Below are 24,673 nucleotides of genomic sequence, written 5' to 3' on the forward strand. Positions count from 1 at the left end.
CTTCACAATACTTTCTTCCTACTGAATCATAATCTTTCTGTAATGCTAAGAACATTAGAGTTATTCAGTATTGTTTTACATGAAATATGAAAACTGCTGCCTATTTTGAGAAAAAAAGTTTTTGAAACCTTCGCTGTGTTGAACCAATGAATTCAAATTGAGGCTAAAGTTTGATTTTTTCTAGTGCAAGCTAGTAAACTTTGTTAAAATTTTCCAAGAAAAAAAGCGGGACATTTTGAGGAAAAAGCGGGACAGCGGGACATTCAACAAAAAAGCGGGACATGTCCTGCTTTTGCGGGACGGATGGCAACCCTAGATATTGTGGATCTAAAAGCACTCACCATGAAGAAAGCGCCTATGAAATACGAAATTCCGAAACCACACTGTTTCGCTTTTGGACTCGGACCAGCTGGTTTAATTTTGGTTTAAAACGTTTTTAAATACTTAATTCACAAAGTATTCACTTTAAAGCATTTTTTCGGCAGAATGTACCTTTTCTGAGCAGTGTCCGTTTTACCCGACCATTTTTGAAAAGTGTAATTTGCAAGCATGTTTTAGATAGCTAAGAAACAGTCTTGATGAAGGAAATTTACTAATTCCAATAGTTAATGCGATACCAAACAACCTAAACTTCCCATCTGAACGAATACTGCGATGAAAATAGCAATATCTGATTTTCTATTGCGATTCCACCTTAGGGCGCCCGTCTTACCCGATTTTCCCCTACACATTTTCTGTAATCATACATATTTTTTTTAAATTCTCCAACCAAAAATCTGATTCTTTAATCACACAGGTTTTTTTTTAATTCTTCAACCAATAATCTTTAAATAGTAATTTCAGATAATTGTGTAAGTTAATTCAGATATTATAAAGATTTTCAGCAAATCAATAGTTTTGAAAATATTGTGATTATAATTTGAATTGATCGGTAATAATTTACTTCAATGATCCAACGTTCAAGCCATCCTTAAGTGTCTCATCCGCAAATTTGAAAAATATTTCCAAATCAGAAACTGGGACCGGAACAATACAGCGCTTACAACGAAAAGCAAGGGGTTTGAAAACAGTTTTGAAACCTTTGTTTGAGGGTTTTTCACAAAGATCTGACGTTAAATTACACGAAATGTAACTCTTAATGCTCAAGTGAAATATCATTGACTTTTTTCAGCAGCTGTGGGCCTTTTTCTCGTAGTATACTGTGCATTTAACTATGAACAGAAACTGGCTTACAACAGAGATTTTTGACACACCTAATCCCAATTGATTTTAAATTCAGGAAGAACCCAGTTCGATTTAATATTTTGAAGATATCGACTTTTTGCACTGAAAGTTGGATTTCGTTCAATTTTTGAAATCGTAGTATTCCGTACAAACTTAAACCAAAAGACGATTCAACTTGTCATATAGATTTTTGCGATTCAATACAGATTTAAAAAATTGTTTGCCTCGAAAATATGGATTTTATTGTGACAACACTGCCGCCAGAAACGTTAAGTACGGCAGCTGCTCTTTGCTCCCTCAGAAGATCTCTGCGCTCCTACCAAAAAGTTCTTCCTAGGAAGACTCACTTTGCGTGTGACGATTCAGAACAGCATTCGAGGTAGGTAGGTACCTACCTATTTGATTGCTTCAATTTGCTCACAGATGGCTGGCTGATTAAGTGACTTTGTGGCGATGTAAGCGGATCAAAATTTAAGCTACTTCTGAATCTTGATAACTTTTACATAATTCTAATTCATATGCAATATTCGGGTAAAAAGTTTGTAATAAATTAGACTTTTAGACAATATGTATTACAAAGAAATCGCCCGGTAATGAAATAGGAGTTGAAATAAGGTGTTGAAATAATAGCTACCAGAACAAAATATCTAAAATTTCTTTACAAACTTGGGGCTCGTTACGCGATCCCTTCGTGTTGTGCTATCGGAATTTTTGCAGGTTTACTTCTAGTTGACACTCAACTTTTTTAAAGGGACTTTTTGCAAATAAAAAAAACATTACACGTTTTCGGCATATAACTGGTAATGTAAAAATTGTCAAAAGAGGCGATTAAATTATTTTAATAAAAGGATTTTGTGCAATGCGTAATATAATACCTAGACAATTTTTGGAATTAAAATAACTTTTTGTTTCGAATTTTCTGTTGAGAAATAAAATATTTCAGGTTAAAAATTAAGATTTTATAGGAAATTTAAATGATGAACGCTGAGAACAACAGCCAATATCTTTAAACTATTCCTATTCAAAAATTTCCAAATGACATCGCTGACGCGAATCAAAACAAACGCACACGGACTTCCCAGTTCCCAGAGCTCAAACGTTTCCTTTACAAGCGTTCTCCTAGGGAGGTGCTACCTTCAGAGCACTCATTGCTCTTTTCAGAGCAGAGTGAGAGGTGAAAAGAACTCCCACATGAGCATAAGATCCTTGAGGCTTGAGTCAGATGGTCACTCCTTCTCATTCCTTCTTGTCGCTTAAAGAGTGGGAGCAGATTTTAGCACCGTGGTTGTTTGCTGACCAATGAGTCCGAAGCCTGCCACTTTTCATGTATAGGGGAGAATGAGGATACTTGATTCCTTCGCTATATCTGAAAACCAAAATGTCTTACAAATATCAAATGATCTAGGAAATGCCAAATAGAACATAACAACAATACTGTTCTCTCAAAGAATTTTAAAAATTTTGTTTTTCGAGTTATTGAACTTTTTTTGAAAAATTTAAGAAAATGTGATTTGAGATCTTTTTTATCACTTAAATATGTTTCCCACATGAAAAATTACAATAAAAATATTTATTCCAATATGTCAATCGTTAGAGTATAAAATTAACTTCAGAAGGCCATATTTTCAAAGCAATAGTAAACTCTATTTTTTTTTATTAAGAAAAGGTTTTCCAAAATGTATGTTATGGGTTTAATTAACCTCTAAAGTCCAAAAAGATACATTTTTCTTTTGAATTGATCGTGATCGTTGATTATCATGAAATTACTAATATTTGTCCAATAACTAATGTTTATCCAGTAATTATCTGGTAAAAAGGACTAAAAGCTCTCCTGCCAAAATTTTTAAAATTTATCGAATGTAATTGTTATAAATTGTGGAAAACTCGATAGATCGTGTAAAGTTTAGTAAGCATCATTAGGAACCTGTAACTGGTCAGTTTTGAACATTTGGACAAGGATCCGGATCTGTGGAAATCTCTGGAACAAGCCAAACAAAAGATCATCTTACTTCCTCCCGGCGGAGTTTCTCACAATTAGAAGATGTCCAAGGATTTAAACTTTAGTCATCAAGAGCTAAGTATTTTTCCATGTTTTCAAATCCATTTGAATTTTTATATTGATGAAGAACGAGTTATTGAAAAGGATGAAAATCGATTGCTGCTGATGTCCGAAACTATCAACAAGACGAAAGATAAGTTGATTTTGTTTTGAATTCGTTATCGATTTGTAATCTAATCTGATTTGCCTTCTTATATCACATTTTTATATATCACCTGATTAGAAAAGAATGTTCAAATGTGCAGTAAGTAACTTATAACAATTTAGGTTCACTATTTTGGTTGCTGCGGGCGGTCGCGGGTCTCCCGTGTTGTTTGGGGTTTCCCGGGCAGCATCAGAGGCCTGCGATACGTAGTAGTGGTCAGATGGGCGCAGACGTTGCCTGATGAAGAATTTAGTTTAAATCCTACTATACATTGATTGCTTTGAAAATTTGGTTGTTGTGGGAGAGATTTAGATGTCATTTGTTCTTACTAAAATATTTATTGATTTTGTAATGTTCGTGCTCACTGAGGAGCACAGACAGGTTTGTTTTGGAATTGTAAGTTCTATATCAGCACCAAATTGCTCTCAGTTTATTTTTATATTTAACCTATTTTGCTTCAAATATGCGTACTTTAATAACAATGTCTTAACGATTAAATTAGCAAATATGTATTTTTTCTTCCGTAAAATAATACTTTAAAATTTGTATTCATTTTTTCATAGTTATTGAAAACGAAATAATGCCATTCTTATCTTTTTTTCTTCACAATTCTGTGGTTCACCTGACAATTAAATCGAATGACTTTGAAGGAGAAAGAGAAAACTTGTTGGATAGGGCACAGGATTGAGTTGAAATGTTAATATTAAAAATATTATGCCGTGACAACATGACAACATGAAGACACTCATTCAGATTCACACTGAAAGCTTAAAGCAATTTTTACTTGTGTTATTGCCAATTGGGTGATTTTTTTAATAACGCTTGCTCGATAAAAGGATGTTTTTAATCTGAGGCCATGTCGTGGGATTTTTTATAATCGAACTTTTTTTTTGACTAATGAAGTGATTTCAAAAAAGTTTCATTAGCAAGCGTCTATCAGATGAATTTGAAAATATACTATAAAATAAAAACAAAATGTATAAATCAATAAATTAATTTTCCCAGTTATATTTTATGAAAGTCAGTTTTGTATTGTTTTTGAGTCGTCCTAACACGTCAAAGAATTTGGAAATCAAATATTTAAAAAATGTTAGGAAAAACGGATCCCCGTTTCCATCCCACTAAACCGAATCAAGTAAAATCTTTAACGGAGTAGAATTTTGATAAAAAAAACAACTGCGTGCTTCTTGAATTAAAAATATTCAATAAGACAGGGCAAAATTTAGTTATGGTAACATAAAGAACCAATTCCAAAGATTAATCCAAGGAAATAAAATAAAATATTCATTTTGATACATAAGATTGGAAATTATTTCGGTAGAGTTATTTGCTGATGAATATTGTGCGTCATTATAAAAAAAATCTACATGAATCATCGTTAAGACTAGTTTCTATTCTTAATACATCATTAGTTTTCATACATAATGTGCTATTGTTTTGTCGTTTAGTATTAGTTAGCTTGATCAAAAAGCCTTATGAAAAACGCTGAAAATCCGTTAAATATTCTAGGAATTTTTAAAAATACTGAAAAAAAATGAACTATCCAAAAGATCCTTATCAAATTCAAAGAACTATTAACATGAAGTACAGAAATCGTTATTTTTTTTCTCATAATTAGTAGAAAAATAGAAGTAGAAGTAGTAGAGACTTTAGAAACAACGACTTGCACCAAAATGTTCCAAAAGTAATCCGATTAAATTGCTGAAATTTTGTCACATTACTCTTACCAAGACAGAAGTTCAATGCTACCATAATCATAACAGAACTAGTTTTTAGAAAATTTTTCATATCTGAAATCTATTACAAGTGAAAACTTGGCTATTATATGACACGTGTTTTAGTAAATAAGTAAATTACATAATTTCAGGATTAGTGCTTCTAATGCTTTATCGTTAATAGAGTTTCAATCAAAGTCCAATGAAATTCCAACAGTTTTACATAGCAAAAAATTTAATTATTTTGAATTATAACAGTATTTGAAACATAAATTAGACTAGAAAGCTCTCAAATATGGAAAAAAATATAAATTAGATAGCTCAGAAACAATCAAGAAATAAAATATGTTAAATAATGTGTTGAAAAATAATTGAGAAAATAAATGTATTAAATTTTAGTTTCCTAGTGTTCAAAGTTTGAAAAATTGATTCTTGACAATAAGACATTTTTTTTTAATTGCCCTTGTATATATGGATGAGAAATACGAGATAGTTCCAAAAAGTCTTAGCAAAAATTTTTTTTCGATATTTTACTTTAAAAAAGAGCCGTGTTAGAAAATGAAAAAAAAATTAAAAATAATGACAACAAATTAGGCTTTCAGTTTGAGCAGGTAATAAATATACTACATCGCACTTGTCAAAAGTGTTTCCTGATCATATTCTTCATCCCACACTCCCAAAACAATTTTTTTGCTAGGATGCAGAGGTGACCTCGGTCCTAAAGCACAGATTTGATTCTTTCATCCCTTTCTATATTTTTCCTTCCTATCAATTGACTACTAGGACGTGGCCGGCGCCGTTATTGATGGTTAAAGAGAGAGTATAAGTTTTGTGCATTGAGAGTGAGTCGCTAATCCCAAGCATCATTCTTTTGACCTTTGCGCAAAATTGATAGCCTCGGTCAATCACGGAGTAGCAACCATTGGCGATGTGGAATTCTTTCTACTGAGCCACGCCTGTGATCATGGTGCTCGAAATGCATTTATTTAAAAAAAAAATCAATTAACAAAGTTCATATCATCAAATAACAATCAGAATCAGGAAAACCCATTTCAATGAATTCCATTTTGTAAAAAAATAACAGAGCATTTCGGGTTCAATGATTCAGGTGGATGTGAGTAGTTAATCAAGCTAAGCTAAGCTAAGCTAATTATCTGGTAAAAAGGACTAAAAAATACTGTATTTATCAAAAAACTAGAAATTTGCGCCTTAAAGTGTACATTGACTCTAGTGTAGTAAATAAACTTAAACAGTTTTCTTTGTAAACTGTGAAACGAGAACTAATATGGCAAAATTAATAGTCAACAGACCTTTTATCTTTGGATTTTGCTAGATTTTTGTCTAGGATTAGGGCTTGCATTGGTCGAGCTTGGATCGATCTTTGCGAGATCGATCTTATAAACTCAAATTTTCGATTTTTTGGATCGATTATTTAGCTTTGGAAGAATCAATTAAATTGGGTTATTTTCGATCCGATCTTTCGATCTTTTGAAGTTTTTTTGCTATTCATTCCGGAGATTTTGATATTCAGTTTCATGTAGATTTTCGATACCTGCACCATCCGAAAGATTACTTTTCAATATTGGTGCTACCATGCCACTCATAATAATCGAGAGCGCCAAAAATATCGTCAAACGGGGCATCATGCAACAGCGGGGTTCGATGCAACATTTATATAACACTACATCAATCCATTTTTTATTTTATGTATTGTAATAAAGTTATCTTTTAATGATCACAAAATGATGATGACATAATTTCTCACATCTTAAGCTAGTTTTCTAAAGTTTTTAATTTTTATGTGAAATTTGAAAAATCGAGCAATAAATGTACAAATTTTAACATTTTTTTATGCCGAAAAAAACTTTACCCAGTATGACGGATCGGCTTGATAATATTACCTACAAACTTTTTACTGGTTTCCTCATGTTATACCAACATTGTTGGTATACAAATATTTTTCGAACAATCACCCAATTTTTTTAAATAAATATTTTTAAAATTCCGTTAGGTGTCTGGGGTTAAATGCAACAAAATGCAAATCAAAGAAATACCTTGTAAATCTCGTTTCCATGTGTTGGAATATGAATGTTTTGCATCACGCGTTTGTAAACATTGGAATTTCATTCATACAAACATTTATTTTAATTATTTCAGCTTTTAGAATTTTTCGTAGTATTATTTAACCCCTAAATGTATGCAGCATCTTCATTTTCAGAAAAAAATGCGAAAATTAGTTTTTACAGACCCAAAAACTACTGCAATTGGTGTCGTCATGCGTTATGATCTTTTAGGCATCGCTAATATATTAAAAACTATAAATTTTCGTACGTGTTCATAAGATTTTTCATTAAAAACAAAGTTTGTTGCAAGTTACCCCATTTTCTAAGGAGGGTGAAAATCGCATGTTTTTAGAAAATTAAATAAAATTGAAGAAACCTATAATTTTTCTAACTACGCCAATTTCATACCCTAGCATCATTAAAACTTTTGATGGGGTAGGATTAATTGTGAACATAAGTTTTTTAGAAGCCATTGAAGTTGAAAATTGTTGCATGTTGCCCCAGTTGACGGTGCGTTTTTTAACATCTAGACTCTAAAGGAAAACCTAAACTTTTATTGAATGCACAATGGTCATTTGAAACCTTGCTTGAATTAAGCATCTTTATATAGCATTTTACTCAGCTCAAGATTTAAGTTCTTATCAAAACTTTCATGTTTTGTAGTCTGTAGCACGCTGTTCAGCTTTTAAATGAGACCACAATTAAAAATATTTTTAGAAAAATTAAGCATTCATGTTATATTTAAATTAGAATTATTACACTCCTCAAATTAATATTTCAATATTTCCTTTACTGTTAATGAAAGTTATACTTGAAAAATGAGATGCTTGGAGAATTGAACTTGAGCCTCTCAGATGCATGCTGAACACGTCACTTTGAAATCAAGTTACAATATTTAGATTTATTCCCATTAACCGTGATTATAATGTGAACTTGAAAGTATGTCGAATGGAGAGATGCATATTTATATTTATTCTGTTTTTGATATGTCAGAATCATTAAACCAAAGCCATGAAAAATTAAACATTCTGAAGTTGAATTTGAAAACATATTGCTTATTCATTTCATATTCAAATGTATGGACTTTCTTGTCATTTTTCATCAGTATAAAGAAGTTGTCAGGCATCATCGCTCTTTAACAAAAAAAAAGATCTATCTTGCAGAGATCGATTCTTTTGCTTCGATTTTTTAGGTGGATCGATCCTGGAATCCTTAAGCTGAATCGATCTTAGGAATCGATCTTTTCCTGAAGATCAAAAATCGTAGTCAGGGCACCCTAAATTAGAGATGAAGTCTCCTTTAGTAAAGGATCAAGTCTCCTTTAACTTAGAAAATATCACAATTTTTTTGTCTCAAAAAAATGCCTCTAGATCAGGGGTGAGCAACGCGCGGCCCACGGGCCGCATGCGGCCCTCGAGACCACATTGTGCGGCCCGCGAAGCCTTTCTGAAATTGAATTATTTTCTCGATTTTTTACTGCGATAGATCGTTAGTTATCATAAAATACCAGTCAATAAACCAGAAATAGTTGATATATCGATGACATGTTTAAATATGTACTTCTAGTGTATTTGTTTGAACTTATTCAACAATCATCATATAGGTGACTTTTTCCAGAAATTTCAACATTCAATGAGATTTTTCAAAAGAATAAGTACAATATCATTCTGAGAAACGCAATTATGGAGTTGTTTCTAATTTAAAATACAGTTTTTCTAAATTTTCTTGAAGGCTTTTAAATTTCGAATCAATAATTAAAAACAAGTCGGAAAAGGCAAATAGAATAATCGGAAGACTATTGCTGAGCTGGGGCAGGAAAACTGAATAAAAAAAGAAAAAAAAATCGTTCAACTGTCGAATTTCTCTCATCAATCTACCGACCAGTGCGAATGTTCAAAATTTAGTTTCTTATTTAGTGATTTTCAATAAAACTGATGCTGAAAATTACTTGTTTTGCATTAAATAATTATTTAATTAGGTTTTTTTTTGTTCTGGTAAATTATAAGAGGTTCAGGCGTATTAATTCGCTCAAATTTCGTTGTGGTTTTTGAAGCTGGTAAATAATAATTGTTTGATTAATGATTGTTCTAAAAATAGCTTAAATAACAGAATAAAATTTTTGGTAGTTCCCATGGACCAAACAACATTTTCGTTTAGTTCATAATGTATGTTTACACAGAGTTGACAGACTGCCATTTTAAGATCTAGATGGTGCATTCGATTCCGATGTTTACTTTTGAATCTACTGCAATTAACTCAGAAGTCTTTTAATTGGTAAATAACAATTCATATTAACAACGTTAGATAATTTTAATAAACAAGCGTTAGCAATTCTATCAAAGCGGCACTAAAATTAAATTTATTAAATCTTTTTAAAAGTGTTTAAAGAACTTACAATCAAGAATGTAAACTCTAGCCTTAATTTTTAGATTTAGATGAAATTTGCTTGGGAATCTGTAAAATTATTTCCAGAATTTCAGCAAATTTCATCAACATATTATGTTAAAAAGATTTCCCCACCAATTACAGGAAAAAATCTGGTCTTGAGGGCAAATTTTAACTGTGGAAAATCTGTCTGGAAATACGTACAGAAAACCGAAATTGTGGTCAGCAAATTTGAACCAAAAAATAAATAAATAGATCTCCCGTTTTCAAGTAATTGGTGTGATATACATTGCTCCAGAAGACTTTTGAATGGAAGTAATTGGTAGTTACCACCGGTTTAAATAAAAAACGATTTTTACATGGAAACAAGTTTAATGTTTCTATGCATCGTAGATATATCTTGAAAAATTTCCGTTTTTAGGAAGAAAAAAATGATGCAAATTATGTCTATGTTTAGGAGAACGAATGTTTGCAAAGAAGCTCAAGTTGATAGAAAAATTTCAATGTTTTTCAAAACGACAACAAACCCGGACTTTCATTTAGTGACGTACTTAATAATTTTCGGCTGATTTTTTCTGGTTTGCACATATAAAAACAATGTGAAATTTCTTTTTAAAGATGTAAAATAAATAACAATGATCTTTGAAAAAAAAAAATCGCTGCAAATTTGTAGCTATTCCGATTTAACATTTTTTTACCTAACAAATCTTTTTGTGACTTTCTATAGAGTTCTGCAAATAATTAACGAGTGTTATTTTATATAAGTGCGGCCCGCCGAGAAGATTTTGATTCAAAACTGGCCCGTTGGTTCAAAAGGTTGCTCACCCCTGCTCTAGATCATCTACGGGTTCATTCGTTCTAACTTGACATTAAACGCTAGAGCGCCGATGTGGTCCAGTGAATAGGCTGGCGCGAGTCTGGTTTTGGTATGCCAGGCGTAATGAGTTCGATTCCCGGTATCGGCAAGAAAACTTTTGGGTTCGAATCCCATAAGTGGCCGACAGGTAAGATGTGTTTCCTCTAAATAACTGACTGTATAATAAGAATATTCAATCAGGTGCCAGCTGTCCAGGTATATACACGGATGCCGGAATACCTGTAAGTAAACTAGCCCATTAGATTGACTCGTTCTTCCAAAATAAACCTACATAAACACAAATACAGTCACTCCATAACAGTTCATACGAAGCCATGGGGTCCGGGTATGGCGTACGCGTTGGATTGGAGATTTGTCGAACCTAATAATCTAAGAATGCATGTGAGCCCATACTTATGCAGAAACTGCGGTGAATCCGTGCACCCATGGTGGATAACCTACATACATAAGCTTGACATTAAACGCTGCCAAAAAATGCAATAGACAACGAGTTGCTAAAATTTCCCCAAAAGATATGATGGAAATAAGAAAAGGAAGATGGATACTGTGATACGTTTGCAGCAGCAAACGAATTGTGTATCTCATAGGATGATCCTCATGAGAAATGGTTAGAATGAATCACTATGTATCGCCTCTGGAGAACATTCGAATTTACGTTTCTCGCCTGAAACACTTCCAATTGACAGAAATAGAAGATAAAATCTGACGGGTCATGTCACTTGACCCGCTGAAAAAGGTCTATTTTTCAGGTTTCCACAATAATATGCTGCTCCGTAAAGCATAATTTGCTTACTTCATATTTAGAAATCTTCCGATTTTCATCACCGCTGAAGTGCCCGGGAAGGCAGAACTGGCGTTAGTGTGATTTAAACTAAGAAATAAATTCTGATGAATATTTAGTGAAGTGTGCTCTATCCTTTTTTTTCCTAAAAGGAATTGTAAACCAGCTGTGCACTCTATTGCTCTGTCATGCTAATGGTAATCACGCACATGGCTGTTTTAATCGGCACACGATAACGATAAACTTGACAGTGAAATAGATCCATACCTGCCATTTTTCAGCAACATCGGCACAGCCTACTCCTTTTCTGAAGATATCTTTGTATGTATTAATTTTGGCTTGAAGTTTTGCTATCACCTTACAAAATAAAAATGAACGAAATAAAAAACTCCTGTATCTTCCTGATACTAGAAACGGTACATGGGTTCGCTAACTAAAAACTCCCCTCAAAACAGAACAACTTATTTTCTGTTGCTTCGTAGAAGTTTTTAACTCCAAGATTATATAGAAGAAAACTCTACGACTGCACCATCGCAGATTTTCCGATGCTTCGATAAACCTTTTCAAATACATTGTATTTTTGCTGAAAGGTTGGACTCATTAGTGTTTAGAGATTTTATCCAATGCTTAGGGTGGTTTTATTGGCAACTATTTGGACTAGGGTGGAACGAGGAAGTGACTGCGGGCTGGGTGAAGAGGACCTAGAGAACGCATCAACGAAACACCTTCACTTCATATGAACAACACACGATCGGAATCAATCAAATACACGTTTGGAAAACGTAAACAAATATGAAAAAACTTCAGAACACATTGACAATATATTGGAAGACAACGGAAAATTGAAGGATAAAAAATGGCGGCGAGTAATTCCTCACAGTTCACAGATTGCGGTTATTGATTGTTGTTGGTTTTGATTGTAAGGAAATCTTTTTCTTGGGGAATTTGGCTTATATTTTCAGTTTTCGGGTTACTGGCAAATCACAAACACATAGCACTTTACAAATGTCGCTAATTTAACAATGTACGCTAAGTATTATATATTGTACACGTGGATAAACTCTACATTCATCTAATGTCAGCAAATAATAAAAGAAGTAACTCTAGAACTTAAATTGTTGCTTGGTTTCGATATTCATAACTTGTTGTATATAAGGATTGTTAGGCGCTACTATTTGGTGGGGGTCTGTGGGTTATTTGCTATGAGTACAAAATAACGGACACAATAGTTTAACAGTGTAATCGAGTGTTCACCAGAGATTAAGTAGGAGTTCGTAAATAGATTAGTTTTTTTCTCTTTCCATGTTAGTAAAGAAAACTGCCAGACCTAGCTAGCTTCCCATGTCACCACCAATGATGTAAAAGGTGTACATTTGAAATTAAAAAAATCGAAATTATTGTTTTTCTATTTAGCACGATTATCACCTTTCGAAAGCACACCTCGGCAACAGGTGAGAATGTTGGACTAAAACAGCTAAAGGTTATAATAAAGTAACATAAATCAAATATATGCTGTATTGCGTTCTTGGATATTATATAGGTTTAACAATGTACGCGTAAGCTTAACTCAAATCACACCATCCAAACAACGCTAGAAACGGTTACAGCTCTACCTTCATAGGAGTAAAAAGGGTCCTTTTTAGCCATGTTTTGCTACTACATTATTGCGGGAAAATATTTATTTCGGTAATAAAATTTGGGGTACATTTTTGGACCCAACTCTGCCGCATGTCAGTAATATACAAAATAAACACAAAATCAAATGTCATTGTAACAACACAAATGCTTCATTCTACGGTATAAACTTTGTTCTTAGGTATGGTTGTATGGTTGTGGGCCGCTTTTTCGTCATCTCGACTGTCACGATCGGTTCCAACTTTGGAAAACTAAGACAAAACTAAACACAGATAAAATGTATGTACAAATGCTGAAGAAATATGTTGAATTTTTTTTTGTCTCGTGGAATAAAATTGAAAATACTCTAAACAGACTACAAGCTACGGAACTGATAGTTTGGGTGATTTGAAGTGAGTACATACAATAATTTCACTATTCGCTTCGATAATCTATATTACAACTACGGAAAGGGTATAGGAAAAGCGTTCTGTGGAAACGGAAAAAGCAATTTCAACATGTTCTACTCAACTCAACGCTACAATAATCAACTACAATATAGGTATATACAATATCATATCAACACAAGGTGCAGTTCAACCATCTTTGCTGGAATATTTTCAAAGGGGGTGATCGAAAACATTGGGTGATTCACATGATTAAATTTCTTTTGGACAAATTTAGTTAATAATGATGCTACAGAAAAGAATATCTTCCGATTGGTGAAATTACACAATAAAAAACAAAACGAACTGAAAACTGGACACTGTGTTTGTGTGTTAATTTTACTGATGGTTTTGAATAGTTTTTTGTTCAAGAATTGTTTATTTTCACCTGTAAAATAAATATTGTACTCAAAGAGTCTTTGATCAGCTTGTGCTCTTAATAAGCAGCCGAGAATATTTTATTTATAGACCACAGTCAACAGTCAGAAGTTCGAAGTCAGAAATACCGAGGATAGAATTACGATCTAATAGTCAAGAGTAAAGAGTTTTACTAAAAACAGTCAACAGGTGATAAAAACCCACAGAACTAAATAGCCAAAGGTCACAGTTAGCAGTCAATATTAACATTTGTAGTCATTTCAATCAAGAGTACAATATTTATAATAACAATCAGTCGTTAACAAATCCATACATGAAAATGTAAATTTCGTGGTTTTTTTCTCGTGTATGTGTTATGGTTTTTATTTTTAATATTTTTTGTTTTATAAAAAGCTGTTTCGAAATTATTATTTTACGATACTCAGTATTAAAAATTATGCTTAACACCTAGAAGCTTGTTTGTGGAACTGAATAAATTTTTGCGTACTACAAACTACCAAATAAACAAAACGACCAACAGAATTCAAATCGGAGTTTTCTTGTAGAACAATGTTATTTTTTGTATCAATTGAAAATGAATCATTGTTTTGTTTTCATTTGAAATAAACAAAAATAATTTTGAAGGGGTGCAATCAGATCTGACAACCAAAAAGAAGTGTATGTGTGTTTGTATTATTTCCAATTGTGTTGAAAATGCTCTACTTGAAAAAGACTGTTCTACAAAAATATTTCGTTCAAAACAATACAGATTAATTTTGTTACTATCAAGCTGTTGTGTGTTCTGAACTTTTAATACGAAGTGATGGCAAAAAAGATAAAATATAAAAAAAAAACCAGATACTTTTGTTTCATCTGATACTTGAAACTAACTAGAGAACCAAATTCTAATTGCATCGAACTATATAAACAAACTGAACTCGAACAGTACATATTGCAACGAATGAAATTGGGCTGAAACTCGGTTGAATCTTCGATCGATAAAACAGTACAACATTAGTATTAAAAGTTGGTTTAAAAGTAGAATAGTGTTCAAAAAAGTTTAAAAAAGATGAAATATATTTGTAGTAGTAAGAAGCTAACCTTCGTCTTAAGAATCTTATCACTTCACAACCATTTAGTAGCCTACTTTGTGTGGTGTGGTGGAGAGTCCGCTTACGAGTTGAATACAAAGACTTAAAATGCCATTGAGTAACGTTTACGTTGCTCTGCTAAGGGAGTGTGCTAAATATTTGGATTAAATCATGGCTTGCTATTTCTCTGTTGTTGATGTTGTTGGATTTTTATAATCATAATTATTTTTGTTTTGAATCAACTAATTGATAAGAACAAAACAAACGGATAATGTGAGAAAACATATGAAAGGAATTTTGGTAGTTTTTTTTTTTCAAGGTTTTTCAGACAATCCACAGCAAATTTTGTATACAAGTTATTTGCAGTAAATACAGTTGGTACAAAAAAAGGTCTTTACATATAAGCTATACAGAAAAAGCCAATACAGTCAAACAAATATACAGCGGCACTTGATAACTTGAGTAATGTAGTAGACTTTAAAATATTTTCCTTATGAAAACGATACTTACGTGTAATGGTTTAATCGATTTTTATAGTTTGGTTTTGAAGCAGTTACATGCATATAAAATATTTTTTTTAGATATATTTTGTTTTTTTTTTTTTTTTTTGATGAAGACACAACCATTCACAGGCGTAAGCACAGCAGAGAAAAATTTGAGGAAAAAGAAAAAAATAACTTACGTCAATTAAATCAGTTTTGAAAAACGAAATTAATGTCGAACCACAAATAAAGAACTGAATTAAATGATGGTCGATTTGATTTTGGTGTAACTACTCAAAGATGTTTGGAAAAAAGGTGATCGCTGCTTTACAACGCTTCCGATCTTCAATTCGATGGTGTGCGATTTTGCTACTCAATCGTTTACTGTTTTTAAAAAAAATATTAAAGTAAAAAAACGCTTAAAGTTTCAAAACTTTTTTAAACATTTTAATACCAAAAATATAATAAAGGGCGAACACGAAATTATTGCGACACATTCAACAGGGCATAACTTTTTTACCGTTGGGTAAAAATTAACAAAATTTTGCACACATTCGCATTGATGTGTATTTTTTACTTGCTGTCAAATTCGAAGTCTGTTGTGTGATGGATGACGAAACGTATATGAAAGCTGATTTTAAGCAAATTCCGGGGTTGGAGTTTTTCACCGGCAAGAGCAAGTTCGACGAGGACGACAAATTTAAGAAGAAAAAAATGTCCAAGTTCGCCTCCAAATATCTCGTTTGGTAGGACATCTGATTTTGCGGACTGAGGAGTCAGCTTTTCGTGACAAAGAGTGCAGTAAATGGCAAGATCTACAAATCTGAGTGCCTCGAGAAGCGCCTTTTGCCGTTCTTGCAGCAGAACGACGAAGTTTCGCTATTTTGGCCATATTTTTCATCATGACACTATTCTAAAAGTGTCCTGGAGTGGTATGAGGCCAATTCTATTCATTTTTTTCTAAGGGACATGAAGCCGCCAAGCTTTCCGGAGCTGCGCCCGGTGGAGCAGTACTGAGCAAAAATGAAGAAGGAACTTCGGAAGAGCAAGAAGACATATAAATATATAAATATATGTATAGAACTACCCTAAAATATTGGTTGGATTCTAAACATTATCAGAAAATTGGCATGACATTTTCGGTGTCGCAATAATTTCGTGTTAGCGCTTTAATCAGTTTTGAATAAAATTGTTAGTCAAATTAAATTAGAAATCATATTATTTTTATCCAAAGAATCAGAATTCAAAATCAGAGAACCGATAAAAAAAATTTAAATTTAAAACTCAGTATTTAGACCCAAACTGTGTATCTGAGTAACGAAATGCGCTGTCATGAATTGATTTATTTCTATTGAATTGATTAAAACATATTTGGTTACAAAGCAAAAAAAACTGTTTCTAATAAAAGAAACGCACTCTTTCCCGTCTTGACTGTTGAGTATCTATTTGTTAGAGTGAATCTGTTAAGAGTCTTAACACAACCGGTGTTTGCAAGAGTTATCAATACTTCGGAATACTTCCAATCGAAAACGATGAAACCAACGGAAAAACAGTTATTAATATGGAAGAAGAGCAAGAGTAAGAGAGATAAAGAGTATAACGTGAAACGCAAACCAAGAGTTGGAAACCTAACAAAACTTAAATCAACTAATCAGAAACCAGTCGAAAGGATTCGAAAGCCGATCCTGTATGTTTAGACCGAAATCAAAAATCAGTGAGTAGTAACAATTGAAGAGATGTATTATGAATGTAAAGAGATTGAAAACATGTCTTGATTATCGATTCTTGGAAAGAAAAATCTTAGTCTATTACTTCCACGTCAAATAGTAAAAGATAAAAGTATACTAACATGTAAGCAAATATATATAAGTATATGAAGTATGAAATGTAACAAGATATTGAAAAAAGTAACAATTCTTCTCGAGTCTAGCAGTAATATTTCCTAATGTAAGAATATACCATAACTGTAGAATTTGTTTTGTAGTGAAGTCGAATAGAGAGCGGTAAAAATGAACTGAATTTGAACTGGGTGTAGGTTATCTTTGAAAATTTTCCTTAAAGTTGATAGTTTTTTTTTTTTAGTTTTATTGCTTCTATCTGTTCGCTTGCGAGTTGTATCAACGAGGATAAGACGCAACGTTCGACGCTTCGATCGCGATTAGGTAGAATCTGTGTCTCAGTGTCCCTTTCAAAGGTATGGTTCAAGATATTCCGTAGCACTGTCCACGTACCAAAAGTTCACAAACAACCTTAATCTTCAGTTACGAAGAGTCTGACAACTCTCGGTTTTCTTTTTCGTACAAAAAACAACGTACAAAGTGTAAATCGGTGACAATATTGAGCGACTGTAATCTGTTAGTGTTTGGTTGTAGTGTTGATCACGAGATAGCTGCAATCAGCGGTTTGATTTCGTTGAAGTTGGTAGTCAAAAATAATCTGATTTAAATTATGTTCGGGGGAAAGTTGTGAAAATTCACAAGCAGTTTCAACTTCTGCTTGCAGCTACCTCTGTTGATACTTTTTTCGCGCTTGATTATTATTCTATCGATTCATCAATCAATATACAACATTAACTGTCTCGGAAACGGAAATCACCGGATAAGTAAAACTGAAAATTTGAATCCATAAACAAGATAAAATCTGGTTTTGTTTGTATCGTTTGTTTTTCGATTTTTATTTTTTGGAGCTCGTTGCCGAGTCGTCCATTGGGAACCGATCCCAGGGCTACGTACCTGACCGCCTTCGCCTTCGACGCTCTGCAGTTCTCGCCACTCCTCAATGGTTTGGGCCAAATCGATCTGGCACAGTGGGACCTTGACTTCCCCGATCTGGTCGTGTTTGGAGAATCGATCGAAATCGAAGATGGCAAACACTAGGGTTTTGTTCATCGCATCGGCATATGGAAGGCTCTGTCGTTGATCGAAGCACGCACCACCAGAAGATCGCGATCAGGTACAACCAAGGTGTGGGATGAAAGGAAATGTTAGTTATGATCAAAGAAATTTCTTGGCCTAATTGATTCAGCTACGACAGAGTTTGAGTACAATCATTTTACCACACATATACACAGACAGACGGAGACTTCTTGTTCTATAATATGGGCCTAAAGAGACTTGGGACAAGGCGTAGTGGAATCAGTAAACTGTAAATCTGTTAGAATAACTGATATCCTCTGGAATATGTGTACCTAGCAGAAATAGTTTGTATAGTAGCAGTAACTTTGAATTATAAATGAAATTTTTATGAAACGTCAACTTGAATGTAGAGAAAGAAATGGTCACGAAATAAATATTGAAAACAAACATCAATCTGTGTTGTACTGAATTGGATGGATAAAGATAGAGGTGCAGATATTGTAGCGATAGTAAAAGAGCAGGAAAACCTATATAAGAGTATGTGAGAAGAGCAAGTAATATCACGAGAAACAGGAAGGGGCAAAAATCTACCAATAGAATAGAAACACCGAGATCTTACATGGCTAGGAACACTGTATAGATTAATAAAAGTAAAGCTGTACTTTTCGGAATTACCTTGAACGTGAACGATTCGTTAAATACCGGATTGAGAGTTTTCCTGTGAACTTTAGTTTCAAACTTCTTCTTCTTATCCGGCAGCAGGTAGACTTTGACGTATGGATCCGATGTACCTCCCATGTCCAGGGCAGGCAGTTCTTCCGCCTGGATGACAGTTACGGTGAGGGCGTTTGCATTGAAATCGTACTCGATCTGGAAGCGCGAAGCAATTGTGTTAGTATTTACCAGATGGTACAGAAAAACACGCGAAAAACATGAAAGTGGTACCTACTCGGAAATATTAAAAATGCTCTTCCATTCTACAGATGTTCTGTGATACAAAAAATTACAATCCGGATTGAGGCTTCCGATTTCACTGAATAATCATTATGGCTTGATTGTTTGAATTTGAGAGAACAAAGAATTAACTTTCAAAGATCTGGTTGCTTTGATGAAAACTATCCCAACTACACGGACACGTGGTTGCATATCCTTTATTCTAGTACTGCAATGCTCTTCTACGGGTATGAGTCCCGAGTGCAAAGAAACGTCAAAGTAGAAAATTGTTTTGAAATTTTATACTCACACGAATTAAAATTATGTCGTTTGTACCTATTGAATAAAACCTGTTAAAGTTTTGTTAAGTGGTTAAAATCGTTTAGAGTTTTAACTTAGTATTTCGACGAACCTTGTCTCCCTATAAAAAATCATAGTTTTGAAAAATGGCTTATTTGTTCTTTAAATTAATTTCAGATCTTTGAGAAATTATGTAACTCGGAAAGAAAACTTGTTTTGGGTTTTTCTTTTAAGAAAACTTAACAATGATTAGAGAGGATCTTCGAAGCCTGTACCACTTTCAAATTTTTCGTTTTCTAGTAAAAACCCTTATCCCACAATCGTCGACATTCGCTAACCTTGTACTGGAGCTTGCCCAACTTCTGCTCGCTCTGCTTACTCTCCCCTTCGTCGGGTTCTTCGGCATTCTCCGTCAGTTCTTCCATATCCGGTTGAACCTAAAAACGCGGGTATTGATGATGCGTGGGGTTTTGATTTGATTTTTGCGGTTAGTTTAGGGGTTATGGTAAGGGGGGATGACGATGAAGATGATTGTTTTGGGGGCATTATTCACAGGTGGGGAGAGAAAAAGAAGAAGAAGGAAGCTGTAATCAACGGGCCCTACCAGCGTCTCCCGCTCTTCGATGGAACAGGTGGGACATCTACTAACATCGACAGAACAGTATTCTAATAGTATAATAAGTAGCATCTAGTTTTGGTTCAGCTTTAAAAGAGGGTTTACAACAAATACAATACAGATGTTTGTTTAAAAATTCTTTTTGGCTTGGATAAATTTGTTTTTTTTTGCTTAGTGAACGCACATATTACAATGCACCTGTACACTGACACATTTAATGAATGAGATTCTACTGAATACCTTTTCTTTGTATGCTGAACCTAATAATTGTACCGATTTCATATCGACTCCTTTCATGCCCTTCTTGCCGTCTTTGGAGCGCCGCTTGCGGAAGCATCGCCGAATGCAGAACCCGCAGATGCCGAGGATGATTAGGAGGACGACGATGATGATCGAAACGAGGCCCCACGTCGGGATGCCCATCTCGTGTGCTAGCGCTTCGGTGATTTCGGCCGCTTTTTCGCTAATTTTCTCCGCCTCGCCCTTCGTTGGCGACGCGGTGCTCGATAGGTCCTCATTTTCTTCTATTTATAGAGAAGTAAAAGATAGAGAAAAAATGTTTAGTTTAATGAAAAATCATCAATTAAAAAAACAAGACATGGTGCCGAATACTAGGGATGAATATCATCCACATTTTAAATTTTGTCGATTATTCGACTCTAAACATAGTGGGCGATGGAAGTGCTGCCGAATTTGGGTGATGGTTTTCCATTAGTGCAAGTGGGATGCAGCTAAAATTTTACCCAACTTTTGACAGATCCTACGGGTTTTTCTTAAGGAAACAAAGAATAACTTTTCAATTCCATCGCCCATTGTGCTAATTTTATTCATCAATTTTACGCCATGAACCTCATTCAAATTGAAGTGGCTGAAGTAAGCAGGTGTTGCTCGGAACAAGGATGCAAGAATTAGCCTTGAATAGGTTCTAGCGAATCTCCAAAAATTACTTTTTCGACTCTAACTAAGAACGTAAGAACAGTTTGAGATCGTTAGTTCTACAAATTTGCTATGAGCTATCATTAAAATTTCCAAACCGATTTATCTCGCTGTTTTTTAAGCACCACCTTAAGCTAAAGAGCTCAATTTTAAGTTGGTCTAGCGTGCGGTCGATGTTTTGGTTATTATTTTAACCTTTTTAAATGATATTCTAATGATTCGTTAAATGGTGAAGGTGTTTATTTGGTTGGCCCAAGATAATTGCATCGAACTTGATTGAAGAGAAAGGAAGATAAATATGTTTTATTCAGTTCGGGAGTGCATGGAGAAGAAATTGAACTTTCTTGAAAATCGGTTAAATGATTGATAAAAAAGTTCAACTACGGGGGGAAATCGTGTGTGGCCACCCCTCCTAATCCCCATGTCCAGATTTTCATTTCAATCCAATGCCCGATAAATTCAATATCTCAAAAACAATGTACATGAATAGCTTATTTCTCTAAACTAACACGTGTAAATTTTCAACTCAATTGTATAATATCGTTATTATAGCTGAAATAGTATTTGTGTTGTATGGACGACCACCTTCAAAAGGGGTCATCTGAAAATAAAAAAAAAAAAAAAATTCATAGTTTGAATGAGCTCTAGTGCCAAATTTTAGCTCTCTAAGTCCTAAGGCGACTGAGCAAGGCTGTGTTAATGGAGGGGGAAGGGGCGCGGGGGCGAGTAATCAAATTAATAATACCAAGTACTAGAAATCTAAGAAAGGAAATAGAAACTAGAAAATCAGAATTAAAATGTAAAATATAATAACTAAGGGGCCCCCTTGAAATAATATCTCGAATAGTTTCACTCGAATGTATAAGTTAAGGAGCCCGCTGGGTATTGACTGAGTATTGCAGAATTTTTCCCGTGAGTGTGGACCCGATCAGGAGGGAAAAACTAAATTATATCAAGATGAGATATTTTGATACTAATTTTTTCCTATCTAAATGAGTTATTATTCAGTACTCGTAGGATGTTAAAATATCTCAAATTATATAAAAAAATCCATGCAATGATAGCTAAATTATATCAATTTTAGATATGCTCTTTTCAAGATTATATCTCATTCAGATAGCATAGTTTGATATTGGATAATACAAAACCTATCAAAATTATAACTTATCAAGATATGAGTGCTTCGAGAAAAATTTCTAGTGGAATGTCAATAACCACATTAAATGCTAAAACCATGCTCCATTTTTAGTTTCCCAAAAATTGGATTCAATTTTATGGATCTGTTGAGCGAAACTCATTAATGCTTGGTTTGGGGCGTTGACTTTGATGTCCGTGTTTCATAAAAAGTTGAACGTATATCAAAATATGATATAATCATTTTATTTTAGAACAATCCGAAAAAAATCTATATCATTGAAAATAAGCTCAACCCCATTCAAGTCTGTCAATCAGAATAAGATAAAATTCAGGTTGGAGAAACTTAAAATCGAAAATTTAGAGTACTAAATTAAAACTGAATCAGATGTAAATATCTTAGGAGATACGTTTGAGTAATTATTTTGATATGCTCTCCTGATCGGGGAATAATACTAAAAATTTCATTAATTTTTATCGAAACACGTCAGCAACGATAAAATCGTTTTCCCAATCGAAATAAATTAAGAACAACTTAAGTTTTCTGTTTTTTTTCTGTGTATAAATCCAGCAAAATATGGACTTGTTTTTTACAATATTATGGCAATCAGCCAGACCGTAGTTTGCATTACTTGTTCACTTTACTTTAAAAATCAAGAATGACGAAAAAATCTGGAGAATCTTGAATGTCTACTCACAATATATAATTAATTACATTCTCTTATTTATTGGATCAAGAATATATTTTAGGAGTACCTAGCGAATGAAGCAATATGCTTTGAATAATAAAAATATATCTACAGTTTAATGTATAATAATGTTAAGGCTTATACGGCGACTGGAATTGCTTTTTATTAACTTTGTCGAGATTTGAACAAATTACAGTACCTAATGACCAGTTTTTCAATGAAGACTTGCAGCACAGAAAAGGTAGAATGAAGAAAAACATATTCCATTTTAATTAAGCTCCTGTACCCTGAACTTTATCCGGACAATATCAGTGCAAATGCTGGGAATGATTGAAACTTAAGAAAAAAATGAAGAACTTTAAGAAAAACATTGAAAATCAATGGGAATTGAATTGATAATACCGGGCAATCTAGAATGCTCACTTTAAAAGCATAAGTATGAGTATGAATAATGCAAAATTATTGTAAGCTTTCTGATCATTATTGAAATTTGCGAAAATCAATTAAAAATAGTTATTTAAATTGGGCCAATCGGCCATACAGAGATTCTTTATTGAATTTTCTTTCCAATTTCTATCTTGGTTTAGAAATTAAAATTGAAACTTTTCCAACAGAAGTTTTCTACTACATATCGATTTTGATGTAATTTTTTTTTTATTTTTGTTACTGAAAAAAAATCTTGAACTCAGCAAATCATTTTCAAATTAATCATTCTTAAATTGTTTCCAATTGAGAGAGAGATTCAATTTATTGACATTTTCAAGTCTTGTGTTGCATCATAGTTTTCTAAATTATGGGAACTCGAGATCTTTGTTGAAACTCACTCATCTGATTTTTTATGATTACTAATTATGTGTTTTGAACATCTAATCTACATTCTGATTTGATATTTTCAAATTTATTTTTGTCACTTTTAGAACAACTATTTGAAAAAAATTTCTGTTTCCTATATTTAAAGTAAAAATTTGAAATCCGCATCACATTTTTTTTTAATTTCAACACATTACATGAAAATGATCTTTTGTGTTTATGATTGCGAAAATGCAGTAGAATTTATATTTTGAATTAAAAATTTAATAACTCTTTCTTTGGCTCTGATTGTAACTTTGTTTATCAAGTTTGTAAATGAATTGCCTTTATAATGTGTTTCTCAAATATTGATTTGAAGATATTATTGAAATTTGAGACAGTGAATTGTGGTTCTGAATAAAATCTTATTTCAGGGTTCGAATTATACTCTTGAACTCTTATATTGTGAATCTAAATAAAAATTTTAGAATCGTCGCTGGTGAACTGGCAACAAAACACAGACTTCCGACAATCTAGTACTTCACTTTTCTTTGTCGGAAGTCTTTCGGAAGTCCGGACTTTCGAAGTAAAATTTAGTGCTGGCGCTATTATATTTTCACTGAATCCCGGAATCCCGAAAACCGGAGTTTTCGTCAACATCCAGGGGTGCAAAACAGAAGAAAAAAACAAAAAAAGTGCTCAAATGTCAAATTGATCTGATTTAATCACCAACCAGTGAGCAGGCATCAAATTTTGTTTCATCAGAATGACCATTCTTAAAACTTTTATTAAGTCGTTGAGAGAGTTTTGCATTGGATAAGTTTACAAGTTTCAACAAACTGAGCATGCCTCATCTATGAAACAACAGCTTTGTTGACTTTGTTTGGATCCGGCACGAATGTTTAATCACAAACGATTACAAATCTTTTCAAAAAGTGCTCATTTTTGAGTCGAAAAGTAAAAACTGCTGCAGAAAAATTTCTTTTTTCCTGACCTAGGTCAACATTAACGACGGCGACATCACTGATGACATTTCATGTTGACCAAACATCTATCAAACATCTTCCAAGTGTCGGAGCCAAACAAAAAAAAGGTTGCCGATTGCCGAGGTAGTCGATGAATTTTTCATCGTCGCTGGTTGAAAATTTCTACTGCATTGACAATATCCGTATCCGTTTTGAT

At 33.3% G+C, this 24,673-nt stretch overlaps 1 protein-coding gene across 3 annotated transcripts in view; it reads right to left on the minus strand.

Annotated features, from left to right (window-relative positions):
- LOC129760966 (synaptotagmin 1) overlaps positions 1-20,472 on the minus strand; it is a 44,259-nt gene extending 23,787 nt beyond the window's left edge. For 2 of the 3 annotated variants that reach the window (XM_055758650.1, XM_055758649.1), the window contains exons 1-4: positions 20,184-20,472; positions 19,666-19,764; positions 18,770-18,964; positions 17,972-18,148 (exon numbers count right to left, since the gene is read on the minus strand). In XM_055758650.1, the coding sequence (XP_055614625.1) occupies positions 17,972-18,148; positions 18,770-18,964; positions 19,666-19,764; positions 20,184-20,366 (654 nt within the window). In that variant the 5' untranslated portion in view covers positions 20,367-20,472. The remainder of the gene's footprint in view (positions 1-17,971; positions 18,149-18,769; positions 18,965-19,665; positions 19,765-20,183) is intronic. The other variant, XM_055758651.1, reaches the window with a different exon arrangement.
- Between the last annotated feature and the right edge of the window lie 4,201 nt (positions 20,473-24,673).

The sequence above is a fragment of the Uranotaenia lowii genome, unplaced genomic scaffold, assembly GCF_029784155.1.
Source record: "Uranotaenia lowii strain MFRU-FL unplaced genomic scaffold, ASM2978415v1 HiC_scaffold_91, whole genome shotgun sequence".
Lineage (NCBI taxonomy): Eukaryota > Metazoa > Arthropoda > Insecta > Diptera > Culicidae > Uranotaenia > Uranotaenia lowii.